At 35.1% G+C, this 15068-nt stretch overlaps 1 protein-coding gene and 1 long non-coding RNA gene across 5 annotated transcripts in view; one reads left to right on the plus strand and one right to left on the minus strand.

Annotated features, from left to right (window-relative positions):
- Positions 1–15068, minus strand: part of LOC126372481 (rab11 family-interacting protein 4) — a 120802-nt gene that overhangs the window by 41945 nt on the left and 63789 nt on the right. For all 4 annotated transcript variants that reach the window (XM_050018274.1, XM_050018273.1, XM_050018272.1 and 1 more), the window contains 2 exons: positions 5201–5239; positions 1520–1637 (listed from right to left, as the gene is read on the minus strand). In XM_050018274.1, coding sequence (XP_049874231.1) covers positions 1520–1637; positions 5201–5239 — 157 coding nt within the window. The remainder of the gene's footprint in view (positions 1–1519; positions 1638–5200; positions 5240–15068) is intronic.
- LOC126372592 (uncharacterized) lies at positions 2962–4470 on the plus strand. Its single transcript, XR_007567182.1, has 3 exons — positions 2962–3525; positions 4080–4210; positions 4338–4470. It is a non-coding gene; the product is annotated as an uncharacterized LOC126372592 (long non-coding RNA).

A 15068-nucleotide genomic window follows, 5' to 3' on the forward strand; every position in this document is an offset into this window, starting at 1 on the left:
TTTTAAGGACACAACGTCTAATGACGTTCCGATTCCAAGGTGTCATACTATCTATTATGAACCATCAATGTCCCATGGTCTCTGCCCGTTAAAGGGTTAAAGACTTCATGCATGCTCTATCTATATTATATACCTATAAGGACTAAAGAGACTCTAAAAACGGTAAAAATCTTGAGATCCCTATCTAGGTACTTATCTATAACAAGAATAGTTCTGCGTAGAGGGAAAGTCACTGGCATGGGGGTAAACAGAACAGTTTGTTTATAAAGAAATTAACTGGGCAAATAAGTGATAGTTATGGTAGCTAAGGTATGGTAGTAGAGGAAGGCTAACTAGTAGAAAATTGCGTAATATACATACAAAATAATATTTACATTCTCTTCCGTCCGGTTTTGCGCTAGATGATTTAGTTGGTAAAGTAATTAAAGATTAGTTTAGTTCACTTCAGACTGCGTTTATTTAAGTAAGTAGGTACCTATTATTAAACAGAACGACCAGTTCAGTACAATTAGTGATTATATTTCAACAAAGACAACACTACACAATAACTTCAATGCAAAGTGTTGCTCTATGGTTCAATACGCTATTCTATTCTAAGAATTATATCTGTCAAAATACATCAGCCAGTGATGTGACGTTCATCAGCATAGTGATGTATCAGTTGATATTAAGTCGATCGATTCTTTTCTATCTAACAGTATATGAAGTGAAAGTAAAAAGGAGGCATTAACCATTTTAAATCCAGGTCATTCCAGGTACATATATGTAAATCGTAAATTTACGCTTTTAGCATAAATAAATATCAGTAACACGGGTTAATTTACTGATCCTGTACGTTTCTCTTAATATCCCAGGAGGTCACGGTTACATTAAGCGCGAGAAGAATAGTTACAAGAGAAGGCATTTTGCAGCCAATTCCTTAGATTGGCGCTCTAAAATAATCCTTAACATTGAAGGAGATAAAATAATTTGACATTCAGAATTTACATTTGAACAGTTTTAAGACAGTATTTAAACTGAAACGTTGTAAAAAAGGTATAAGGTTAGTGATTATTTAGAGATTAACTGTTTGGCAACTGATATTAGGTAGCAAAATTACTAAGTTGTATAATAATATATTTTTTTTAAATCGTCACAGGGTACTAAGTCTTGTGCCGAGGTTTTTTTTTGCAGCTTTTTTTCTTTAACTTCTTTTGTTTCCCCGTCAGAAGCTGCAGTAGTTTTAGGTGGATGAGACATTCGACGTTCGTTATGTAAAAAATGACGAATCGAAGTGTAACTACCTGCTGAATAGATATTTTTTGAATTTGAATTGAGAGAAGCGTGTCAGGGTCGAAGCAAATGGAATTCCATAGTCTCTTGAAGACAGAAAACAAATTCAAGAAATCACATGAAGAAAAATTTCATTTGACCAGGCTATGTTCCTTTGCCTGCTCCTTCTCGGGGCAAAAAAAAAAGTCTCTGTTTACCCCGGTGGGAAATAGGCGGGAGTTTATCATATAAGAATCATCAATCTTACCTTAAAGTTGAGACCCTGTACGTCTTCCTCTAGCGAGACATCAGAGTACATATCGTCGGCCGGCTCGCCGCCAGACCCGCAGCCCGACGAGTTGAATGACGACGAGCGGTACAGCTGACTGTCAACAATAATACCAGCGTTGCAGGGTAGATATTCGAACACCAGTAGCCCATCAAAAATATCCTAGAATCTTTTGTATTTTTGCAAATATCCAATTAGAACTTACGTATGTCGCTAACTTCCGTAAGTTCTAACTGGATATTTGCAAAAAGACCAAAGATTGTAGGATATTTTTGCGTTCCCGGTAATGATTTATTTATAAAAGTATTATACAACATTACAGCGTAACCTAATGCCACACCCCGGACAGTTCATACAAACGACCTCGTTTTACACAGACTTTACACATTGACATTATCGTACACGCGCATCTGTGTGTGTGACGTCTGACACCATACGATATGAGTCTAAACTATGTTCGAGGAGGGTGAGGTAAACCCCGCTCAGACGCTGGTAGGGAGCGGAGAGTTGCCGTTCTATATGTAGTATTATTCCTTTTTCTATGCTAATGCGCTGTATGACGAGAAAAAAAATATAAAAACTAATATACAAAATAAACTATGAATGAAAAAAGAAACATAAGACTATAAATAACATGAAAAACACTCTCACTAATAATTACAATCATAAATTTAAAAGGTATATCTATTTATACCTACTGTTCTTTCATCCCTCTGGAAGAATGAGGGAAGGAGTAGTAAGATTAGGACATACCCAAGATTAGACTGTTTATGTAATTATTATTAGTGGTAACCTGGTATTTCTGTATGATGATAGCTGAGCCCAGCAGGCTTGTGATGTTGTGAGTCGTTGCGTCGGATATTTAGAGATTGTATGTGTCATATGAGCGTAAGGTACATAAATGTATCGTGGACGAAGAGCACGAGTGTCCAATGACCATTAATTTTGTGCCACCTCACCTCTCTTCTCGTCCTGTGACGCATATTTTATTTGGTATACGTGGTAGGTACTTATTACGTATGACCTCATGCGTGGTTAGGATGTTTCATACAAAAAATACTTTCATGGACGAACAGTCAAAACTCACGCACTATCAGATCGACTAGAATAGAATAGAATAAACTAACAGAACAGAACGGTATCATACAACAACAGAACAGTAATTATTATTATCAGTGGTATAAAAAAATCTCTATAAAGATGGATTTGTTTTACTCCCAGTCCAGCATATTAGATTATTGAATAAGTATTATCATAGAGAAAAATATAAAAAACATTGATGTTACCGTTAGAAATGTTACAATAAAATTTACATCTATTGCGCATACCGCCATCTATCGTTTTAATGTTAAATCACTACAACGCCACTTAAGGTGGATGTTGTCGCGTGTGAAATTAATACGAGTCGCAAGCAACCAATTGGTTCTATCGTCTTTCAATAGATGGCGCTGTATTTTTAGTTCACGCTGTACTCGCTAGGTGTCAGTGTGATCATTTTTATATTCATAGCAAAGAGTTAGTACTTGTGTTTTGGTAAAAGATAAGGTTTTACCCATAGAGATAGGAAATTATATGGAGGCGCCCTGTTCTACTATATAAACATCATCTTATACAAATATGAGTAGTTTATGAAACAGGTCGTCAATAATCGTTTTGTCTCTTTTTTACTAGTACAAAATTTCATTTGGTAAAAGAGATAAATATATATTTGTTATTTCTAGTTATGGCAACATTTTGTGATGACGTCACAACAGCTGTAGGTGCGTGCCATTTTTCGCCATTTTATGCGCTGTGTTTTGTGGTACTTCTGCTGTCAAGTAGCTGTTTATGAGATCGTATTTTGTGTTTTGCGGATAAATTACGAGGATTTGATTTGCTAAATCGAAGTTGAAGTTGAAAAAAGTGTTATTCAACATGTCCGTGTATTGTATTGTACAGTGTGGTGCCAGAAAGGACAGAAATCAACCGTATTTGTCACTTCATAGGTTACTACCCCGTATTCATTGAATAATACAAACAATCCTATAGATTTTGATGTTACAACGCAACTGAGCCATGAATTTGCATTAAACCTTTATATATTTTGAGTAATTGTCATACTACAAACCGTATTTTCCTTTGTTTTCCAATATCTTTATTCGTCATAGTCAAATTAGTGTTGCGCCAATAATACTGGCTAAGAATACTAGTAATAACTAGTATTGAACTTTAATTGAACTTTATAGAAAAAAAATTATTAAAAATAATAATTTTTACGTTAACAGGTTTCCAAGAAATAAAAGCTTGAGAAGACGATGGTTAGAGAGAGGCTGTTGGTGTTTAAATTTATATTTAAATTTCAGCCTAGCTTGCATCATCTCACTACTGGCTAGATAGATAACATATTTGTATCATGTTATCACAACATGTTTATACTATCTATCATTCAACTACATATTATTATGTACTTAATATACTTAGTCTGTAACTATTATATGTCGAAACAATTATGAGTTATACAAATTTTATATACATAAATGAATGTTATCTTTCATTTCAGGCCATCTTTCAATCCAAAATTGTCGACTGGATTTACTGAAACAGGTGATATTGGAAAACTAATCCACAGCTGCAACGTCGTCTGTGCTGCCATTGCCCGTACGTCTGTCTCATAAGTCAGTACATGAAAAGGTATTTATCAAATAATTTTATATTTTTAACATGATATAGTATAATTCAACCAGGTACACAATGCACTTAAATCAGATATATTTTAGTACATACACTGTTTTAACATTATTATTAAACTTTATTTCAGTCTGTTCAAGAAGACGCGATGAAAAAATTAAAAGATAGCCAATTTGAAGAATATTATGGAAGATCTGCAGAATAAAAATCAAATAATAAAGGGCAAAGTGTATTGATGGAAGAATTGGCAGGACCGCAAGACTTTGAAAAGGCAGGTAAACAAATTTCAAGGTTTACCTTTGCCAAAGAAGTATTCCCAAGAAATAAGAAAGTTTGCTTTAACTTTACATTTTCTTTCTCCGAAAGCGTATAATAATTATATATGCAATGTGACAGGGTGTCACAAAGACAATTTCTAAACAAATTGACACTGTTTAGATTTGTATTTATTGTAAATATAATGTAGTTACATAATAAATAATGAGTGAAATGAATACTTGCTAATAAATGCTTGCTAGATTTACGTTATAATTTATGTTTCATTATACACTCCAGGTGGATTCGAATTGTGCGCAATAAAGAATGTAATCAATGTTATAGAGTTGTTAAGGAAACTACTTAGATAAATCTTGACAAACCCTTTACAAATACAAATATACTTTATTGCACACAACATACCAAAAAGAACAAGTTTTACACAAAACATACACGAAAAATACAGTACACCACCTAATTACCCTTTACCTTCCCTTTCTGTTCTCTTATGAATACTTATTATTATAATGCTATACCTATTATTGGTCAGCAAAAATTTAGTATCGATCGCCATCGACTCGCAAAGAAGAAGATGCTATACCTAGTAGGTACGAGTATGGTAATCCTAGTATTGAAACAGCTTGCAGCCCTAGTAAAGGCCGCCATTTTATGCGACGAAGTGGCACGTTTTTTTTGTAGGTATTTCCAGTCCATACTCTTATATGTCTATGGTTTTACCTGGCTAAGACATTGGAGCCGAGTTGCCGCTTTCCAGAGCTGAAACAAAGTAAATAAATAAAATAAATTGTGAGTCAAATCACAATACATTATAGGAAATCAAAGTGGAGGAACTATATTTGTTCACAACTAAAATAAAAACGGATCAAGTAGATCCTATCTTAATATAAGTACCTAGGTACCTATTAAGTTACATCATTATGCGTGAACTACTGACATTAAAATCGTCTTCATAAACAAGCAAGCGAAGGAAGTCGTGAACCAATGAGTATCGCTCACTACGTAACCTGTCTGGCAACATAACTGAATCATAGTAAAAGTAGGCCCTATACCATTTTATGAGACGCATGTCTTTGCTATCATGCTACGGGCACTGCATTATAAGAAGCAAAGGTACATTGTACCGTCTACACATTGTCGGATCCTTATTACTCTTAATCTATTTATTGACCCTAATATTTTTTATGATTTGATATAATATTGTAATATAAAAATAAAATGTAAAAAAAATATCTATCCCGAAGTGTGCTACTGCCAGACAAAGAATAAAAGTTTTATTAAAGTCGGCTCAGTAGTTTTAAACTTAAGGTACTATTATGGAAGAAAAACAATTATCTCGTTGATGTCTTTTGTATGAAGGAATGAATGAATGCGGATCCATAGAGTGGGTATTTTTAATTTTCGAATATAGATTTTGTGAGTCAACGTACATCGAACACAAAAGTCCGTTTTAATTTTATTCGCAATGACCTATGAGCACATTGCACGCGTGTGGCCAACCGTACGTGCAGACCAAATTACCGACGACGTAGGTAATTAACTCGATTACCAAGTGCGTCCGGTGTATTCAGGTTATTCGGCAGTAGGAGAAAGAAGGAAACAGAACGCAAGCCAATTAGTACATTTTCATTGTATATAGCGGCCAAGGAATTATGTAAAGCATTGTTATTGTTATCAAGCCATAATACTCGTCATTGTGAAAACTAGATCCATATCTAGGCAGACGGTATAAACGTAACGTTTTATCTACACAAGTACAATGTAAAATATCCACATTTTTATCGCATTTTTTCGCTTTCTAGTGCGAGACTTTCGCCTGCTTATATAAATGTTTGTGTATTTCTGCATTTGCGATATTCTTGTAATAATATTAGGCGATAATGGCCTCGATTCCTGCACAAACCTCCTAATTTTATTTCAAGTTATACCAGTCATTTTCTTATCCGCCGAAAAGGAGAGGGATGGTAAATTAACAGTTGTCAATTTTAAAATGAATGAATAACCCGGGCGAATAAAATAGGCATCTCGCTCATATGTAATCCGTGACGTGTGGTGTCAACTTATTTCTGTCGGGTTATTGGCCAATATAAAATTTTGGGAGGGTTTAAACTTCTGCCTAAAATTGACATGTAACGTATTCCATAATTAAATTATGCTTGTCGATTACCCATCCGTTTCCTTTTCGGAGGATAAGAAAAATGACAGGTATAACTTATAACTTAAAATAAAATTAGATGGTGAGTACAGGAATCAGCACCATTATTGCAAGTGTTCGAGTATAAATAAATACTGTATAACATCCCTGAAAATATATTGCAATGTCTGCGAAATTCGACATCTTACCATATATAAAACGAAATTCAAATTTTGTTACTCAACTTATGTTGGTGACGACGTTCTGAAAATGCAATAATGAAGCAAGAAACTATATAAGGATAAGACGTGAACTTTCTAACACGTAGGCGTGTTGTTAATACCGACTTAAAGATTAAAAGGATCAAGGGAAGCCATACTATTTTGATCTTGTATAATTTTATTGAATTGAATAAGTTGTTTGATTTAGGAGAGGCTTCTGCCGAGCAAACGTATACAGGGTGTTAGTGACATCGTAACGAAAACTTTGAGGGATGATTCAGGCCATGATTCTGAGTTGATATCAAGTGGAATTTTCCGTCGCAAAAGTATGGAACGGAAAATAATTTAAATAAACTCTAAAATTTTCATAACTTCTCCGACAGGAAATTCCACTTGATATCGACTCAGAATCATGGTCTGAATCATCCCCTTCAGTATTCGTTACAGTGTCACTAACACCCTGTATATAGGCTGTTTATGTTTTATGTTCAGGCATGTTTTTATCAACCTATTTATGAGTTTAACTTGACTTAGGGCGTCATGGGGGTTAAAAAGGCCACAAAATCACTTATAACCAATCTTTGAGCCATCCCGAGGTACTTATATTATGAGGCACCATACAGGGACAAGATACCTACCAGGAAAGTAGACAGAACATGGGGATTAAAAAGGCCACATCGAAGCAATTCATCTAAAAAGCAATATTGCTTTATGAGATTTGTTAGCATTGCGTACTTATTTTTATATGCGCAAATGACAAATTGCAATATTGCTGCAATGTATACTTATGTAAATAAGCACAACTGTAAATATATACAAAAGTGTAAAATGTATATAACAGGTACAAGAAAGAGATGTAGCTAGATTTATTCCTGTCAAGTTAAGTTCAAATTAGGCTGGTGGTTACCCGAATCAAATTCAAAAATATCTTTATACAGTTGGTAATACACACTTTGAAACGTCATTTTAAATCGGCACCATTAGTAGAGCAATCAGTTACTGGTTTGTCCAATGAACGGCCTCCGTGGTCCAGTGGTTGAGCGTTGGGCTCACGATCCGGAGGTCGTGGGTTCGATTCCCGGTGGGGACATATCACAAAAGTTACTTTGTGGTCCCTAGTTTGGTTAGGACATTACAGGCTGATCACCTGATTGTCCGAAAGTAAGACGATCCGTGCTCCGGAAGGCACGTTAAGCCGTTGTTCCCGGTTTCTACTTACTGATGTAAGTACGTAGTCGTTATATGAGTCATGTCAGGGGCCTTTGGCGGCTCAATAGTGACCCTGACACCAGGTTTGATGAGGTTGGTATTCCACATCACAACCCACACGATAGAAGAAGAAGTTACTGGTTTGTAAGTACTGTAAGGAAGTCTGCTGGGCTACCGCGTTTCCTTCTTATAAAATAGATTACGCGTTCTGAAGTAAGGTGTGGACGAGTATAAGTAACTAAACGTTTGTAGTAAAAACTGTACGACTGGGTCGTTGTACCGAAGAAGTTGCATCATCCGAGCCGCGTTGGTAATGCGAATATTATTTTGTACCAAATTGCACCTCGTTTGTACGTACTCGCATATTGAAACAATCTTCTTCTATCGTGTGGGTTGTGAGGTTGATTAAATTACCAACCCCATCAACCCACCAGGGTCATTATTGAGCCGCCATAGGCCCCTGACATGACTCATGTAACTGGGTAATTCTCACCAAATCTCGAAATTCCAGTCCTGTGAATTTATCAGAAAAACTAATCGACAGAAAAGGGATATTATTTTTTCTTTGAAAAGTATATCATTGCTGCTAACTATGGATATTACAAAATGTGACCCAATGAGAACAAATTTTAATTTTTTTATATAAATATATCTTTGAAAATCATTCCCTCACTATGTCCCACACTCCCGATTATAATATATTCAAGTGAATAAAATCAACTAAATTATAATATAACTGATTGCAAGTTGAACTAAACTATTAAAATATGATACATCTTCATTTATCTACTGCCATTTATAATGAAAAGTTAATAAAAGGGGGTACAATTTATTGTAATACTTGTGTCCCATGATTGGTAATCATTCCCTCACACATCTACCGACAGTCGATTTATAATCATACTTTTAATGATTTTGGAATGCTATCATTAGTTTTTGATAGTTGACAATACTGTCAATGTTTCAAAATGCCGATTTCACCTGGTGCGTGCATGACTTTCTCTTGCGAAAAGCTTTAGCAAATTTATTTCAAAGTCTACTTTTTTTAACGTCATTACTCCACAATCAATAAAAATAAGAGGTAAGTAAATAATCTAAGTTTTAATTATACTGAAATGTTTGGTATTGGGAGTAGTTTACTAACACAAAGTCGCATGCCTAAAAGTAAGGGTATGTTTACGAGATCGTTTCGTTTTTCTTCGATTTTGTCATTCCCTCACCATCATTCCCTCATGAAAATGTATGGTGAGGGAATGACGATTTATGAGGGAATGATTTGTCTACTTAAGTTTTCTTTCGCTAACTTTCTTGCTAACCTAATTTTCGCATTGCTTTGTTGCTTTAGAGAAAATAACTGCAAATAGAAAGAAGTTGTCCATGGAAGAAGCTCAATTAAGAAAAAAAGAGTATGATAGAAAGCGCAGAGAGAAAATGAAATCCGACCCCGAAGGCTTAGAAAAACTTCGGCCAAAAGAAAAACTTAAGTACTTTTTTTCTGGGGCCTACTATATTATACATATCAAGTTACATGCATACTATGAAATTGTTGAAAAAAACCATTTAATTTACAACATTTTTTTTCACAATGTTGTGTCGACCGAATTTCGAGATTTGGTGAGAATTACCCAACTACGTACTTACATCAGTAAGTAAGTAGTAACTGGGACCAACGGCTTAAGGTGCCTTCCGAAGCACGGATCAATCAAACAATAAACCAATGCTATTATTTATAATAGGCTGATTTCCAACTAGTCAAATCAGTTACTTTTTACTAAACGTCAAAACACGAAATGACTATGGAATTTGTATGAAAAAGCAACATGTGACGTCATAGAAAAACGTGACAAAACGTCGTAATTTTTATTACATTTTTCTTTATTAAAATTCATAAATAAGTTAAGTAAATAAAAAAAATGTTTGATCACCTTTAGATTTGTCTTTATTTTGTAATCAAAATTTTGTAATTTATAGCTTTGACCTAGGAAACTACCCAATTGCACCTCGTTTGCACGGTCACGAGTACTAATAGGTATGTATACATTTTGATACCATGTCACATAAACTTTTTTGACAAATTGACCCGTAAGTCACATTAAATTTCAAATATGTTAGTGCGACAGGGTTCTAAAGTGGGTATATGATATTGCTCATGACTGTACTTACTTACTTGCATATTGAAACAATAGACCGATGCTATTATTTATAAATTGTACATCTTGGACGAGACTTGAAATTGCTGGACGGGTTTTTTTTACGATATTTTTTATGATTGTATGCTGTTGAATCCGTTCATGACTTATTTATTGGTTTTGCTACCGAGATATCTGAAATGGACCATACTATTTACTTAGATTGTTTTAAGAGAAAATACACTAATCGCCATTCAATGTGGCAACGCGGTGAGTGTCATGTCATGGGGACCTTTGCGCGGGTGAAGCGAGGGGGAGGGGATGTTTGACTACGCAGGGATTCCTGTTTGACACATTGTATATTATTTTGTTTTTTTTAAGATGTAAATAAGTGTTGGAAGTATAAAATACATGGCTATTTTACTTAGAACAATCTGCATAATATAAAATATAAGCAACAATTTCTTTTTTTTAATAATATACTTGGCTTGCGTTTGACCACAATCTCACCTGATGGTAAGTGACCTAGAGTGGTCTAGAGTACGCTTACCTAGCAAATGCCTATCACTCAAGCCTTATGTCAGGACACGTAATTGGTGGTTTAACACCAATATAGGTACCTAATCGGAATAAAAAATTGGTAGGTACTACAATAATTCATCCATTAAAATTGCGAAAATAATGTCAAAAACACGCCGCCATATCATTATTCGATTTACAGCCCATCTAAAATCTATTTGTGGTAAATATCTATGATTTTGGCATTGGATGCGTAAGAACAAGAACACTGATTGAGATAACCGCTTGACGGGATAATTGGCATCTTGCACAGACTTACAATCCAATCTTGTACAAAAGAATGTTATGAAACTCGGTGTAGGGGTTACCTGGTAATTTTGATGCGTTTATTACAATCGCATTTAAAAAGCCGTTATGGCTTGTAAAAGCCGCCAAAAACCAAATGGCAAAGCGCATGCTTTCTGAAGGTCACGTATTAAAATTACAGTCTGGGTTATATTCAGCATGTCTCTTTCCCACAAGGGGGACACGTTATCGATAGCTGTACGGTCACGAGTACTAATATGTATACACTTTGCAACCATGTCACATTAACTTTTCTGACTTTAACCATAAGCCTCATTAAAATTAAATGTCAAATATGATAGTGCGACAGGGTTCTATCTGGGTACATGATATTGCTCATGACTGTACATTCGTTTTAGGATATTGGCTGTATGACTAGGTATAGACTGTAATGGGATGATAACATGACAGATGCTTTTAGAATTGGGACATAGGCACACTCCGGAGACTTGGTACAAACAGCCTCGTTTTACACAGACAATACACATTGACATTATCGTACACGCGTATCTGTGTGGGTGACGTCTGACTCCCATACGATTTAAGACTAAACTGTATTCGAGGGGGTGAGGTAAACCTAGCTCAGACGCTGGTGGGGAGCGGAGAGTTGCCGTTCTGTACGTAGTGTTATTCTTTATTCTATGACGTAATTATACCTATTACTTATTGGATATTATGTGCACTATGGTGTGGTAGGGTATACTACATACCCCCTCCGATTAATTGAGGAGAGGCCTGTGCCTAGAAGTGGAACATTATATAGGTATAACCTAGGATATTTATGCTATGTTATATATTGCAGTCTGATATATAGCTAGTAATAGGCATAAATGAAAAGGTATGATAAATCGATTGCCATGACTTTTGCGCTTGAGTGGATTTTTAATCAAATAAATGCGGTTCAGATATGTGTCTACACTCAGCGGGATCCCCTGTCTGGGAGACATAAGAGTGATGCAGAGAATTAGATCTGAATTTGTTCTACTGAATTATCCTGAAAACAGAATTTGTTCCGTTAAAAAAACGGAAATACAAAGTTTTCTAACCGACCTCCAGCCAGCGGGATATTTCCCAAAGTTAAGTCTGATGAAGTATAAATTGGTATTAACTTTTAGATCTGTATTTATTCTGTTCAACAAAACAAAAAAAAATGTTCTGACATCCTTACTTCAGCTACAATGAAGCTGCAATGAAACCTCCAGTCAGCGGACTTTTTCTCTCAATGACAGACATTCTTTTGTAACTTTTACACTAAAATAATAAAAAATAACCTATTTAAGACTATAATTTCACTTAAATTACCTATTCGTACATCTAGTGCTTAAATTAAAAAGTATAGAATTTGAAAGATATTATGTGAGTAGAATATAAAAAAAACTATGTATCAGGTACAAAAAGTCCGCTGACTGGAGGTTTCATTGCAGCTTGATTGTAGCTGAAGTAAGGACGTCAGAAGTAGTTTTTTTGTTTTGTTGAACAGAATAAATACGGATCTAAAAGTTAATACCAATTTATACTTCATCAGACTTAACTTTGGGAAATATCCCGCTGGCTGGAGGTCGGTTAGAAAACTTTGTATTTCCGTTTTTTTAACGGAACAAATTCTGTTTTCAGGATAATTCAGTAGAACAAATTCAGATCTAATTCTCTGCATCACTCTTATGTCTCCCAGACAGGGGATCCCGCTGAGTGTAGACACATGGTTCAGATTATACCTACCATTATGGCAATTTACAAAGAATATTCCATAAGTACAGTAAGTACATATGTTGGGATTTAAGTAGTTCAACAAGTTGAATATAATGCCAAATATGATGCCTTAACTGCGAGAATTCAGAACAGAGGCGAATTCTTCTTTAGGAAGTCAAAAGTATTTGAACGTAGACAGCCAGTTCAAATTAAATTAGATTTCTTAATGTTATCAAAACGTTTCCATTATACAGCGAAGATAAATATTTTATATTAGACTTTTCTTCTTATCGTGTGGGTTATGAGGAGGATTACTAACCTCATCAACCCTGGTGTCAGGGTTATTATTGAGCCGCTAAAGGCCCCTGACATAGCTCATGTAACGACTACATACTTACATCGGTAAGTAGTACCCGGGACCAACGGCTAAACGTGCCTTCCGAAGCACGGATCATCTTACTGTTGGACAATCAGGTGATCAGCCTGTAATGTCCTAACCAAACTAGGGATCACAAAGTGATTTTTGTGATATGTCCGCACCGGGATTCCAACCCTGGGCCTCCGGATCGTGAGGCCGTTATATTAGACTACATTCGATCAATTAGGTTTATGAAGTAATAACGTACTTTTCCACCGACGTAATAATGTCGAATTAAAACAGATTTTTAAGGAAATTCTAATCAAAAACTATATCAGAAGTCACGCGTTTCCTTTAGTTAATTAATAGACTGGTACCGTATTAGGCTTAGACAAGTATTAACTGTAACTGATTGAATAATTGTGGCCGCTTCCGTAGAAGTGCAATTAATTAGAGCAAAAAGGTACTTTATTGACTGATTGAGTAAATATATAAATATGTACATACCTAATTAAAGAAATAAAATAATATCCATTTATTATTTTAGAACACAACAGATATATTACAAACATCACAAGACAAAAAGCACACACATAAACCTGTCTTCTCTTTTTGTCTTGTGATGTTGTTGTAATATATTTGTTGTGTTCTAAAATAATAAATGGATATTATTTTATTTTTTTAATTAGGTATGTACATATTTATATATTTACTCAATCAGTCAATAAACGACCGTCTTAAAAGTGACACGTCTCTTAATTAACTCCACGACTCCGGCATCCCACAGTGAATTGGAGGGTTCAAGTGATATCTTTCAGGAAACCATAAGGTACTTTATATACAAAATTCACTTATACGTACATAAATACATACATACTACCATTCTTGCATATCAAGGCACTTTTAGGGTAAGTGGTTACTTATACATTCGGGCACTAACTGTACGATTACCAAGCTTGATCAATAATGTATGACATGATGAGTCCACCCCATAGTTTCTACGCAGGACGTCCGCGGGGAGTGTCGGAGAAATCGTCGCTTCATGGGTGCGCGCGCGCCGTGAAATTGTGTAAGAAAGTGAAGACCATGCACCGCTGGCTGTGCTGTCTTTGCAGCAGGGGAGATTTAAAAAAAGACTTATTCTTTATTATTATTGATCATTTAGAAAAAGAAAATAAAGTTTTTAGTTTAGATTTAGTATCTACAGATCCTTAACTGGTACTAATCGGAGTGTTTTAGGAGCAATCTATAGTCGTTTCTGTTATAGTCAATTAATTACAAGTAAGTACTTAAAGCTAGGGAGGTACTTTTAGTAAAACTTTTACATACATAAACTCACGCCTATTTCCCACCGGGGTATAACAACCCATTTGCTTCGATCCTGACATACTTCTTTTGTTTCCTCCACATTAATCAATCGTTTCAGACACGCACGCCGGTTCAGAGTAGATCTTACTGAACCTTTTCTAAGGACATCTCCAATTTGGTCAATGTACGACGTCGTTCTAGATCTTTCCCTGCCAGCCCTACCTCCATGCTAAAAAAACTAATTTACTTATACTAAAAAAAACTAAACTTATACTAACATAATAATATGTAAAGGAATTCAAGGTAAATATTGTAATGATGACCCTCGTAGCTCGTAGATACTTACTTAAATATGAAATAGAGGAAACTGTTATGCTGCAGTGAATATGATATAGATATTATAGTATATACTTTTTCCTAACATATTATTATTTTACTGCCTTCATAAGTTTCACATATTTAAATTTTTAATTTAATTTAAATTCTTTATTCAAGTTACTAGGACTCATAATGTGTTAATAACAAAACTTATATACTAGGTTAGTAGAATAAGGAAATATAATTAAATAAGTACGGGAGAGTTGAGCCACGACTCACCGCCTTGCCACACCCCCAGCAATAGCACAGCAGCGAGACATGTACACACAGTCCAACCTGCTAGCCAACATCGCCAGGA

This window comes from Pectinophora gossypiella, chromosome 14 (genome assembly GCF_024362695.1).
Source record: "Pectinophora gossypiella chromosome 14, ilPecGoss1.1, whole genome shotgun sequence".
Classification (NCBI taxonomy): Eukaryota; Metazoa; Arthropoda; class Insecta; order Lepidoptera; family Gelechiidae; genus Pectinophora; species Pectinophora gossypiella.